Source organism: Pan troglodytes, chromosome X (genome assembly GCF_028858775.2).
Source record: "Pan troglodytes isolate AG18354 chromosome X, NHGRI_mPanTro3-v2.0_pri, whole genome shotgun sequence".
Lineage (NCBI taxonomy): Eukaryota > Metazoa > Chordata > Mammalia > Primates > Hominidae > Pan > Pan troglodytes.
Genome location: NC_072421.2, coordinates 48,595,765 through 48,608,576, shown reverse-complemented (window position 1 = coordinate 48,608,576; position 12,812 = coordinate 48,595,765). Strand labels below are relative to the sequence as shown.

General features: G+C 44.6%; 1 protein-coding gene and 1 pseudogene across 1 annotated transcript; one reads left to right on the top strand and one right to left on the bottom strand.

Moving 5' to 3' along the window:
- Positions 1 to 313: 313 nt before the first annotated feature.
- LOC107972720 (ornithine aminotransferase, mitochondrial-like) lies at positions 314 to 3,257 on the bottom strand (annotated as a pseudogene).
- Positions 3,258 to 4,468: 1,211 nt separating this feature from the next.
- LOC100608018 (putative protein SSX9) lies at positions 4,469 to 12,473 on the top strand. The gene is given in 7 exon segments (XM_009439029.2): positions 4,469 to 4,537; positions 4,976 to 5,090; positions 5,612 to 5,707; positions 7,549 to 7,598; positions 9,570 to 9,705; positions 11,204 to 11,281; positions 12,373 to 12,473. Coding segments are annotated over 7 exon segments (645 nt in total).
- Positions 12,474 to 12,812: the final 339 nt, after the last annotated feature.

Below are 12,812 nucleotides of genomic sequence, written 5' to 3'. Positions count from 1 at the left end.
TATATAAAGTATACTGAAGGATGTAATTTAAACGCTGTCCGTGTATATAGATACGTTTAACCTTAGAAAGTACACAACACATCAAAACACTTTCACAGAACATAGATGCCATTGTATGCTCTTACTTACGTTACAAAGCAAACAGCAGCTTCATAAACGTTGTTCTACTATGTATTAACTGAAAAAAATAGATACTCCACAAAAAGGTTTTGAAGACACACGGAGTGGAATGTGCCTGCATTAAAAGCAGAGCTTTTACAAGACCACCTGTCTCCAGCCGGCTCCTGGGGACCACTGAAAACAGCTGCTACCCTCAGAACGACAAGATGGCCTTGTTAATGATTTCACTGGACTCGAATCTCATCCCCCTTCACCACCAGCGGAGGCGAAACCTGATGATGTCGCCATGGGTTGGCTTGGCCAGAAGTGGATAATCTTGAAGTCGTAGACACACCTTCCAAGCATCACAATCTTTGGTTTCTTTAATAACAATAGAAATTAATAATTATTTTCCTCCCAGGCACAGTGGCTCACGTCTGTAATCCCAACATTTTGGGAGGCCGAGGTGGGTGCATCACCTGAGGTCAGGAGTTCAAGACCAGCGTGGCCAACATGGTGAAACCCAGTCTCTACTAAAAATATGAAAATTAGCTGGGCATAGTGGCACGTGCCTGTAATCCCAGCTACTCAGGAGGCTGAGGCAGGAGAATAGCTAGAACCCAGCAGGCAGAGGTTGCAGTGAGCCAAGATCACACCATTGCATCCTGGGCAACCAGAGTGAACCTCTGACTCTAAATACATGCATACATACATACATACATACATACATACATACACACACACAATAATTGTTTTCCTCTTACGGCAGTTACAGCATCAGAAGGTAGCTTCATGGGTTCATTTCTCAAGAGAATACCCATTTTTTTCTGTATTTTCAGCAAGATTTTCTTCTAAAACCTCAAGGGCTGCGATGGCCACTCGGCAGCCTAGTGGATTGCCACCGTATGTGGACCCATGTTCCCCTGGCTTAATGCTCAGCATTATGTCATCGTCCCACAGCACTGCAGACACAGAGTATCAGCCCCCAGAAAAGGCCTTTCCAAGGAGGACTATATCAGGTCTGACATTTTCATGATCAATAACTAGCCATCTACCAGTTCTGGCCAATCCTATGTGTATTTCATCAGCAATGAACAGAACCAAGCTGGGAGCACGAGATGGGATGAGGGTAAGTTAATATACCACAAAGCTCACTGTTCTTACGGAGATTCAGCTGGTTTCTTTCTTTCTTTCTTTCCTTCCTTCCTTCCTTCTTTTTCTTTCTTTCTTTTCTTTCTTCTTTCTTTCATGTATGGATGTATTTATTTATTTGACAGTCTTGCTCTGTTGCCCAAGCTGGAGTGCAGTGGTGTGATCTCAGCTCAATGCAACCTCGGCTTCCCAGGTTCAAATCATTGAGTGAGCCCAGAAGGTCAAGACCAGCCTGGGAAAAATAGCAAAAGGCAGGGTGGTGCATGCCTGTAGTCCCAAGGCCGAAGCGGGAGCATCGCTTGAGCCCAGGAGGTAGGGACCAGCCAGGACAACATAGCAAAACTGTCTCTACTAGAGAAATTAAAAATATTAGTGGTGGTGGGGTGGTGTGAGCCTGTAGTCACCAGGCTGAGGCGGGAGGATTGCTTGAGCCCGGGAGGTCGAGGCCAGCCTGGCCAACATAGCGAAACCCCATTTCTACTAACAACAAGAACAACAAAAAAACTGCGTGGGTGGGATGGCTCACCCCTGTAGTTCCGAGGCCAAGGTGGGAGGACTGCTTGAGCCCAGGAGGTCAATACCAGCCTGGTCAACAAAGCGAAAGCCTGTCTTTCCTATAAATAAATAAATAAAATTAAAATGAGCAGGGAGAATGGCACACTCCTGTATTCCTGAGGCCGAGGTGAAAGCATCATTTGAGCCCAGGAGATTGAGGCCAGCCTGGGCAACATAGCGAAACCCGGTTTCTACTAAAGAAAGAAACAAACAAAGAAGCAAAAAAAAAAAAAAAAAAAAAAAAAAAAAAAAAAAAAATAGGGTGGGCAGGGTGGTGCATGCTTGTAGTCCCCAGGCCAAGGCGGGAGGATCCCTTGAGCCCAGGCCAACATAGCGAAACCTGGTTTCCACTAAAAAATAAATAAATAAATAAAGCGTGGGCCGGGTGGTGCATGGCTGTAGTCCCGAGGCTGTGGTGGAAGGATCCCTTGAGCCCAGGAGGTTGAGGCCAGTCTGGTCAACATAGCGAAACATGGTTTCTACTTAAAAAAAAAAAAAAAAAGCCTGGGCAAGGTGGTGCATGCCTGTAGTCCCGAGGCTGAGGCGGGAGGATCGCTTGAGCCCAGGACGTCGAGACCAGCCTGACCAACATAGCGAAACTGTCTCTTTTAAAAAATCAAAAAACAAAAAATATTAGTGGGGGTGGGGTGGTTCCCGCCTGTAGTCGCGAGACCGAGGCGGGAAGATTGGCCAAGGCGGATGTAACCAATACCACAATCACATCCCGTAAGTAAATACATTTTCGTCTCTCCAGGGCTACAGGTAAGGATGGTAATTGAGCACACCACACTTAGATTCCCTTTCAAAAATGTAATCAGCGGTTGGAGGGCCTTGGACTGTTTTTTCAGTGGCAACAGATATAGAAGCCACTGAAGAATGAAAGCCACGACTAAGTACAGCAAAGCTCTGCAAATGTGCTAGTCTGGAAAACATTGTGTCTTTCAAGTAGAAAAATCACAGATCCGACTATTTTTTTCTTCTCGCTCTTCAGACTAGAATCCAGATTTTTAACCCGAGATCCAGGCATGGTCTTCAGAGATTTCAAAATCTGACGGCGCCTGAGGACCACCCACTTTGTCCCAGTGGCAACAAAGTGTGGCTGGAGGAGGAGACAATATTGTGCAATGTCACTGCGCAAGGATGATAGACCAATCAGGGCAGTCGGTGAACTCCAACTGGCCAATCAGAAGTCAGAACAGTAGGCGGGATAAGCAAAGCCGATGTGGCGTATATCAGTCCAGCCTCCAGGGACAGAACTTTCTAACTGGGGGTGGAGACTCTGATTTTCCCGCCTAAAGCATCCCCCGGGATTGGCTACTTTAAGTTCAGAGTATGCATGCTCTGACTTTCTCTCTCTTTCGATTCTTCCATACTCAGAGTACGCACGGTCTGATTTTCTCTTTCGATTCTTCCAAAATCAGAGTAAGCATGTGCTGATTTTCTTTTTCCATTCTTCCTACCCCTCCCCTCCTCCGCGGTGCATTTGTTATCTAGTTTTAATAAGGAGTGTATGTGAGGCAGGTCGCCATCTCAAATCCTTCCTGTCAGTTTCTAACTTTTTCAGGTATGGGATTTTTCCTGGGAACTCTAGTAACTTAACAAATTTGGGCCGGGTACGGTGGCTCACGCTTGTAACTCCAGTTTTGGAGGCCACAGCTGGTGGATCACTTGAACCCACGAGGCGGAGGTTGCAGTGAGCCATGATCACACCACTGCATCCCAGCCTGGGCAACAGAGAGAGACCATGACTCAAAACAAACAAACAAACAAACAAACTCACTCAAATCTTTCCTCCTGGGATCAAGTGATCCTCTCACGTAGGCCTTGGGACTACAGGCGCACACCACTCCGCTTCTGTTAATGTGTGTGTGTGTGTGTGTTTTGTTGTTGTTGTTTTAGTAGAGATGGTTTCGGTATGTTGGCCAGGCTGGTCTCAACCTCATGGACTCAAGCGACCCGCCCTCCTTGTCCTCCCAAAGTGCTGGGATTACAGGCGTGAGCCACTACACCTGGCTGATTGCTGCATCTTGAAATGCTCCACATTCTCTCTAAGTGATGGCGGGCTCTTGTAGTCTCAGAAATTCTAGCTCTCTTCTTCTAATAATTTACAAATCACCCAGTAATAGCTTCTAAATCCGTTCATATTAGCCATGCTCATTTCTCTTCAACAGAACAGAACCCCCCATCCCTCTGCCTGATCAGATCCATCACCAGAGAGACCATGTTATCTCTGGGACTCACTTCCCTTCCTTTTTTTATTGAGTGTGGGTGTCAGCATGCCCCCACTGAATAAAATTACACAGTCACATCTCTGCCTTCCCAAAAAGGGTCTGTACATCTTTCAGGGTAAGCCTGGCCCCAGGGAAACTACTAACAACATTAGCCAACCCCCTCCCAAAGACTCAAGGCTGCTTTGCCCACAGGAAGCCTGTCATCCCAAATCAATACTTCTCCCAGAGACCCCTGGTTCCCTGTTTTCATCTGATTTCTCCCCATATCCTTACTCAGGGACAGATAAGCCCCGGATGGAGAAATGAAGCACCTGATTCCAGGTGACTGAGGGTGGCCGGCTTTCACAGATTTCTTCCTCCACAAGACTAAAGCTGCTGTGGCTGGAAAGACTCGGTCTGTTTCTCTTGCAGGTCAGACTGCTCCCGGTGCCATGAACAGAGACGACGCCTTTGCAAGGAGACCTAAGGCTGGTGCTCAAATACCAGAGAAGATACAAAAGGTGAGGTGACCTGGAGGGGGCAAAGTAGTGGCCCAGGGGACAGTGTGGGGTGACCAAGTTTCTGAGGAGGGGAGGACAGAGATACTGGAGACAAGGAGCAGGGTCTTGGGGGAGATCTGGACCCTTGAGAGCCTCCCATCCTCGCTCTGTCATCAACTAGCATCCTTGGAGACAAGTCTGTGACCGTGCACTACATTTGGTGAATCTCAGTCCATTCTGGAAAGTGGGAAGAGAGCCAGTCAGCAGCATTAAAGCCCTACTGTGTGGCAGGGGTGAAGCTAGGAAAGGTCCCTCATGTTCTGTCAGTTAGCCATGGCATCAACCAGGACGGATTATCATCCCCACTTCCCAGATCCAGCACACAGGAAGCGGCTCCAGCTGAATGGCAGACATGTCTAGCTGAGTCATTGACAAAATTCCTTTTTTATCTTTTCCTAGGCCTTCGATGATATTGCCAAATACTTCTCTAAGAAAGAGTGGGAAAAGATGAAATCCTCGGAGAAAATCAGCTATGTGTATATGAAGAGAAAGTATGAGGCCATGACTAAACTAGGTAACAGAAAGTTCTAGGTACAGACAAGTCTGGGGACACATGAGCATCCCTTTTCCTGCTTTGGCTACTTCTTAGGCTGCAGAAAGTACCCCACATTTTCCTTTTGTGCAGGGAAAAATCGCAAGGCAGCTTCTGGGTGTTCTGCTCTTCTGTATCCTGTCAGGGCTGAGGGCAGGGACTGGCCACAGTGGAGCTCATACCTGGATCCTGCACGTTTCTCTCCCTTAGGCTTCTGTTCTGATGAGTCCAAGTGTCTCTGTGGCATCCCGGCACCTCCACACTACCTTCCTTCTCTCGGCTTGTATCTCTCTTTCTTTTTTTTTCTTTTTTTTTGAGTCAGAGTCTCAGTCTGTCACCTAGGCTAGAGTGCAGTAGTGCAATCATAGCTCACTGCAGCCTTGAACTCCTGGCCTCAAGCGATACTCCAGCCTCAGCCTCCCAAAGCACTGGTACTACAGATATGAGCCACCGTGGCAGGTCAAAGCTTGTCTCTTAGGAATAAACATTTTGCTTCTTTCTAGGTTTCAAGGCTACCCTCCCACCTTTCATGCGTAATACAGGGGCCACAGACCTCCAGGGGAATGATTTTGATAATGACCGTAACCACAGGAATCAGGGTGAGTAGATGGGAAGGGGCTGGAAAGGGTCTCATCAAGCCCAATTGCTTTTCAGCTCAGCTACCTGGGAAAGATCCTCAGGCATTTGTTCCCTCATACACATCAGGGCTGAGTGAAAAAAAATTGCATGCAGAAAGTTAACTACAGAGGCCATTCATGTAACATTTTAAAACATGAAAAACAAGTATATATATTTTTATAGATAATAAATAAATGGTAAATGTATACAAACATGAATGTGAATAAAAAGCCATCAAATTAAGGTGACTGGCTGTAAGTGGAGGAGGGAGGGAGGGCAGGGATTCCTGAGTGCTGCACACACAGCTTCAGCTGTGACTTGTCGATAGTGTGTTTTGTTTGTTTTTGTTTTTGAGATGGAGTTTCACTCTTCTCGGCCAGGGTGGAGTGCAATAAGGCAATCTCAGCTCACTCCAACTTTCACCTCCTGGGTTCAAGTGATTCTCCTGCCTCAGCCTCCGGAGTAGCTGGGGTTACAGTTGCCCGCCCCCACACCCAGCTCATTTTTTATTTTTGGTAGAGACGGGGTTTTACCATGTTGGCCAGGCTGGTCTCAAACTTCCTGATCTCAGGTGATCCACCCACCTCAGCCTCCCAAAGTGCTGGGATTACAAGTGTGAGCTACCACGCCCGGCCTGTTTGTAGTTTTTCTAATATTCTGAATAAATAAATCAAACCTAACATAGCTGTGGGGTAATGTTGAGATCCGACTGGACTCAATATTATTCCCCATACTTTTCTGTGTGTTTGAAATATTTCTTTTTTAAACGACATGTTGTTCTTCCTAAGCACTGTTAATGAATCAAAGGACTGTTAAAATAATGTTACAAGAGAAAAAAAAAGAAAGAAAATGTTACTAGTGTAGATCCGCCAAAAACTTCCAGAGTTTGTTTCATTAACAGCATGTAGGTATTGGAAAGGTATCTTAGGAGTGAGGTTGATGAACACATTACGTAATAAATATCGTTGTTTCTCTGTATTTTATCAAAACCAAATAGTCTTCTCATTCCCAAAGAACCCTGATTCTCTGTGATGAGCTCGGGAGTGAGTTTGAAAGAGTGATCCCTCATCCAACACACAGAGAGCTTTCCCACTTGTCAGAGAGCAGAGATAACATAGGGTGAAAAAAAGACAGGTTCTTGGGTAGAGATCTTTGTACATTTCAGTAATATAAAGGGGGCATATGTGTTTCCTTGCTCTTCTGCTCTGACAACACAATTATAAGACAAGGTCAGAATGTCCAAACTATCTCCAATAGACCTATTACTCCCCAACTAAAAAGGCCAGATTCTACAATCTCCCATGATCACTACAAGAGATCTGAAAATCCAGGGCTTGAGTGTCTGCCAAGATTTTGACATTAAAGAAGTGTCTTTATACTGAAAATATTTCAGAGCCACTGGACTAAATCATCCATGGTTCATCACACATTTAACAGCTTAATTCACATACCATAAGATTCACCCATTTTAAGTGTACAATGATTTTCAGTTGTTGCACATCTTGAGTGGATACAGTTCAGATTCTTAACCAATCAATTTAATTATTTGGAAAAAAGTAAAAGATATGTAAAGTAATAAGATGAGACTGTGATGGGGTTTAGTCCACATTTGATAAACTGTGAGATGGAAAATTCTGAATGGATGCCACAGATAAATGAATCAACCATTACTAAACATAATTCAGAAGCAAATCTGAAATAACTCCTCAACAATGAGTGGACTCAGAAGCCTCTGCTGCAGAATACCCTGATGCTACAGAAGTCTCTATAGAGTTTGGAAATCTTTACCAACAAGGAAAAATTCTGATGTATTCTCTTGCAGTTGAACGTCCTCAGATGACTTTCGGCAGGCTCCAGGGAATCTTCCCGAAGGTGAGTATCTCTCAAATCTAAAGGACCAGAGAACCTTTGTCCCTCCACAGATGGGAACACTGGTAAGAGTGGGAGAATATAAAAAATGCCCTCACTGCCTCCTTCTCCCCATATCTATCACAACACCTGATGTAGCACCAACAGCTTGATAACACTAACAGTTGTGATCCTCAATACATCTTTTGTTTTCATAGTGATGCCAGATACTATTTTAAGCAGTTCACATGGATGAATTTATTTAATCCTTAAGAAGACCTCTATGATGTTGTTTCTATTATTATCTCCAAATAATAACGAGTCACACACTTCGGTTGTCATCCACATAAAAGCCATGTGACTTGGCACAAATCTTCTGAGTTCTCTGAGCTCCAGATTCCTGGTCCATGAAATGGAAGTAAAGAATCATAGTTCATGTTTTAGATCATAGTTATCAGCAACATAATAATAAAATGAGGCTATCATTGTACAGAGATGTTAAAGAATTTTCCTGGGGCACAGTGGCAGTGGTAGTCTGATCCAGAGCTCCAAGCCATTTAAAGCTCATTCACGTTTGCATTTGTTTATGAAGTTCAGATGTTGCTCACTAGGGCTTTACCCCATAGGGCCTGCTGGTGCTTCCATTGAGACACCCACTCTCGCAACAGGAAGGACCAGCTGGCCTCTCCTGTTACCGGGGCCACTCCCGTGGCTTAGGAATAGGTTTGACTGTTGGCCCCTCCCTACTGTGAGCTCCTTGAGGACCTTGTCTGCACCTGGGGCGTCCCGGAAGCCCCCATCCCAGCCCAGGGGTTCCCTCGAAGGCCCCTGAATGAGTGATCCCACAACTGCAGATCCAACTCTGGTTTAGAGGATAAAGGGATCTGGGAGTTGGGTTGCCAGTGTGGAGACCGAATTCAAAGACGGATCATGAAAGGTATTAATTGTTATTATTACTACCTTTAAACAGTGTCTACAAGCTCAGAGAGGACTTTCCCGTAGACTATTTTACATGTATTGTTCACTATTTCATAAGTGAGGAAGCTGAATAAAAAGTAGATTAAGAGCAGGGCGCGGTGGCTCGCGACTGTAATCTCAGCACTTTGGGAGGCTGAGGTAGATGGATCACTAGGTCAAGAGATCAAGACCATCCTGCCCAACATGGTGAAACCTCGTCTCTACTAAAAATACAAAACTTAGCGGGGTGTGGTAGCACCTGCCTGTAGTCCCAGCTACTCTGGAGGCTGAGGAAGGAGAATCACTTGAACGCAGGAGTTGGATGTTGCAGTGAGCCAAGATGGCGCCAGTGCACTCCAGCCTGGCAAGAGAGCAAGACTGTGTCTCAAAAAAAAAAAAAAAAAAAAAAGTAGCTTAAGATTGTTGGTCAGTGACACATCCCAATGCAACCAGAATTGGTATGGGTACCACCTCACTGAATTCCACATTCAATTGGTGCCTCGGTAGGGTGGTATGCCAGATCTGGTACTGCTTTCTTTGCTGCCTAGATTAATTTCAGCAAACCATTTCTTTACCTCTCCCGTCCCTGTATTCATCTCCCCACAACATCTTTCCCAGCAGTGTTTTGTCCCCTCTCTATGTTTTTACATTTACTCTCCCAGCAGCTAAGAGCTTATATGAGATCCCTTGTATTTTACAGAAGCTCTTCCTTTTGTAGACCTGTGAATTCTTAGAATGCTATTTTTCTCCAAATCTTCTGTGTACTACACTCTCAACTACATGGAGATTTCTGCTGTTTCCACGAATGTCAGTCTTAAAAGAGTGTGAAGATAAGCATTCTAGCCCTGGAAACTGCATTCATTTAGGCCATTCCTTTTGCTTCTAATCTCCCAGGTTTGTCTCATTTAGGCAAGTGTAACTCTCCCCGCGTTGTTGAGAACATTCATTAAGGTAATGCATGTGAAGACCCTTTGTAAGCTCTAAAGCACTGTAGAAATGTCACCGATACTGTTTATCTGTGACCTTCACATTATAAAGATCATGCCCAAGAAGCCAGCAGAGGTAGGAAATGATTCGAAGTAAGTGCCAGAAGCATCTGGCTCACAGAACAATGGGAAACAGCTGTGCCCCCCGGGAAAACGAACTACCTCTGAGAAGATTAACAAGGCATCTGGTAAGAGGAAACAATTTGGGAACAACCCCTCTGACTTCCCTGGCTATGTTCAGGTGTGTGGACTGGGTGTGTGGCATGGATCCCAGACAAGCCTGGGTGCAGACTGGGCTGAGGAGCTCACCCAGCTCCAGATGAGATGTTTGACTGGACTTCCAGAGATACAGACTGGAGTTGTCATCCATATAAAAAACCACGTGACTTGGGGCAAGTCTTCCAAATTTTCTCAGTTCCAGATTCCTAGTCCATAAGATGGAAATAAAGAATCATAGTTCATAAATTGTTTGGAAGTATTGTATTTAATCTAGAAGGCCTGATGATATGAAAGGTGCTCAAGCGATTCTATCTTTGATAACCTGGGATCATATCTTACTCAGCTCAATGCCTGATACCCAGTACAGGTGTACTTCAGAGATATTGCAGATTCAGTCCCAGACCACTGCAATAATGTGAGTCACACACATTGTTTTTTTGGTTTGGCAGTGCATAAAAACATTATGCTTACACTATACTGCAGTCTACTAGGAGTGCAGTAGCGTTATGTCTAAAAATGTACGTACCTTTATTTTAAAATAATTCATTGTTAAAAATGCTAATAATCTTCTGAGTCTTCAGTGACTCACTCTTTTTGCTGGTGGAGGGTCTTGCCTGGGTGTTGATGGCTGTTGGCTGATCAAGGTGGTGGTTGCTGAAGGGTGGAGTGGCTGTGGCAGTTTCTTAAAAGAACACAGCAGTGAAATTTGCCACATCGATTAGCTCTCCATTTCATGAAGGATTTCTCTGTAGTGTGTGATGCTATTGGATAGCATTTTACCCACAGTAGAATTCTTTCAAAGTTGGAGTCAATCCTCTCTAGCTATGAAAGTCCTAGAAGGCATCTCCTTCCAATAGAAGGCTATTTTATCTACATTGAAAATCTGTTGTTTGGTGTAGCCATCTTCATCAGTGACCTTAGCTAGATCTTCTGGATAACTTCCTGCAGCTTCTCCATCAGGGTTTCCTGCTTCGCCTTGCACTTTTAAGTTATGGAGATGGCTTCTTTCCTTAAACCTCATGAACCAACCTCTGCTAGCTTCACACGTTTCTCCTGCAGCTTCTTCACTTCTCTCAGCTTTCATGGACTGGAAGAGAGTTCGGGTCTCCCTGTGAATTAGACTTTGGCTTAAGGGAATGTTGTGGCTGGTTTCGTCAAATATCCTGACCACTCAAACTTTCTCTATTTGAGCAGTAAGGCAGTTTTGCTTTCTTATCGTGTGTTCACTGGAGTATTAGTGTTATTATTTCCTTCAAGAACTTTTCCTTTGCATTCACAGCTTGGCTGTTTGGCGCAATAGGCCTAGCTTTCAGCCTGTCTTGGCTTTCAGCATGCTTCCTCACTAAGCTTAGCCATTTCTAGCTTGTGATTTAGAGTGAGAGGCATGCGACTCTTCCTTTCATTTGAACCCTTAACGGCCATTGTAAGGTTGTTAATAATCCTCATTTCAGTGTTGCTGTGTCTCAGGAAATAGGGAGGCCCAAGAAAAGGAAGAGAGACGCGGAACAGCTCATCGGTGGAGCAGTCAGAACACACACAACATTGGTCGATTCAGTTTGTCATATTCTATGGGTGCAGTTCCTGGTACCCACCCCCCAAACAATTACACAGAACAGGGTGATTATAGTCAATAATAACTTAATTGTACATTTTAAAAAAACTAGAAGAGTGTAATTGGATTGTTTGTAACACAAGGATAAATGGTTGAGGGGATGGATACCCTATTTTCCATTATGTGATTATTACGCATGGCATGCGTGTATCAAAACATCTCACGTACCCCATAAGCATATACACCTACTGTGTACGCACAAAAATAAAAAACACGGACGGGCACTGTGGCTCACGCCTGTAATCCCAGCACTTTGGGAGGCTGAGGCAGGCCGATCGTGAAGTTGGGAGATCAAGACCATCCTGGCTAATACAGTGAAACCCTGTCTCTACTAAAAATAGAAAATATTAGCCAGGCGTGGTGACATGCTCCTGTAGTCCCAGCTACTTGGGAGGCTGAGGCAGGAGAATTGCTTGAACTGGAGAAGCAGAGGTTGCAGTGAGCTGAGATTGCTCCACTGCACTCCAGTCTGGGTGACAGAGCGAGACTTCGTCTCAAATAAAATAAAATAAAATAAAAATAAAAAATTAAAAATTTAAAATTATTTTAAAAGACTGAAAAACAACAAAAACAATTGCAGTAATAATATCAAAGCTCACTGATCACAGATCACCATAACAGATATAATAATAATGGAAAAGTGTAAAATTGATGAGAGTTTCCAAAAAAAAAATTGCAGCATCTGTGAAGCACTATGAAAATGTTGTGCGATTAGAAAAAAGTATGCCTCCGTGCCCTCAATAAAAACACGTGCTGAATGAAAGGAGGTATGCGTGAATGTTCCCATAAGTGAAGAGGTTGGGAATCTAAACCCCACAACAGAAGGAGCCAGAAGCTAAAACTTTAATCGGCATTTGGCCTGTATTGGTGTGGGCCTAAGGTCTCAGCCTCTCTAAGCCAGAGAATGTGAAAAACTGGATAAAGAAGGCCCATGGGCACTTGGGAGCGGGGAGGCATCTCCTTTTTTTGAGAAAACAGAGCCTAACACTCTCCACCCTCATTTTCCAACTATTCTCCATCATAGGACCCAAAAGGGGGAAACATGCCTGGACCCACAGACTGAGTGAGAGAAAGCAGCTGGTGATTTATGAAGAGATCAGCGACCCTGAGGAAGACAACGAGTAACTCCGTAAGTGAACCTCCTGCTCATCCCCCACATCCCTGCAGATGTGCTATTCTGTTATGATACTGGTATCCTATCTTGTCACTTATTCCCCAAATCATTCCTTTCTCATAATTTTCTAGTGTACAGCGTTGAGGCTGAATGATGAGATTTCCCATGTTGTTTTTTGTTGTTGTTGTTGTTGACAGATTCTCCCTTTGTGGCCCAGGCTGCAGTGCAGCAGCATGATCTCCGCGTACTGCAAGCTCCGCCTCACGGGTTCACGCCATTCTCCTGCCTCAGCCTCTCCAGTAGCTGGGACTACAAGGGCCCGCCACCACTCCCGGTAATTTTTTTTGTAT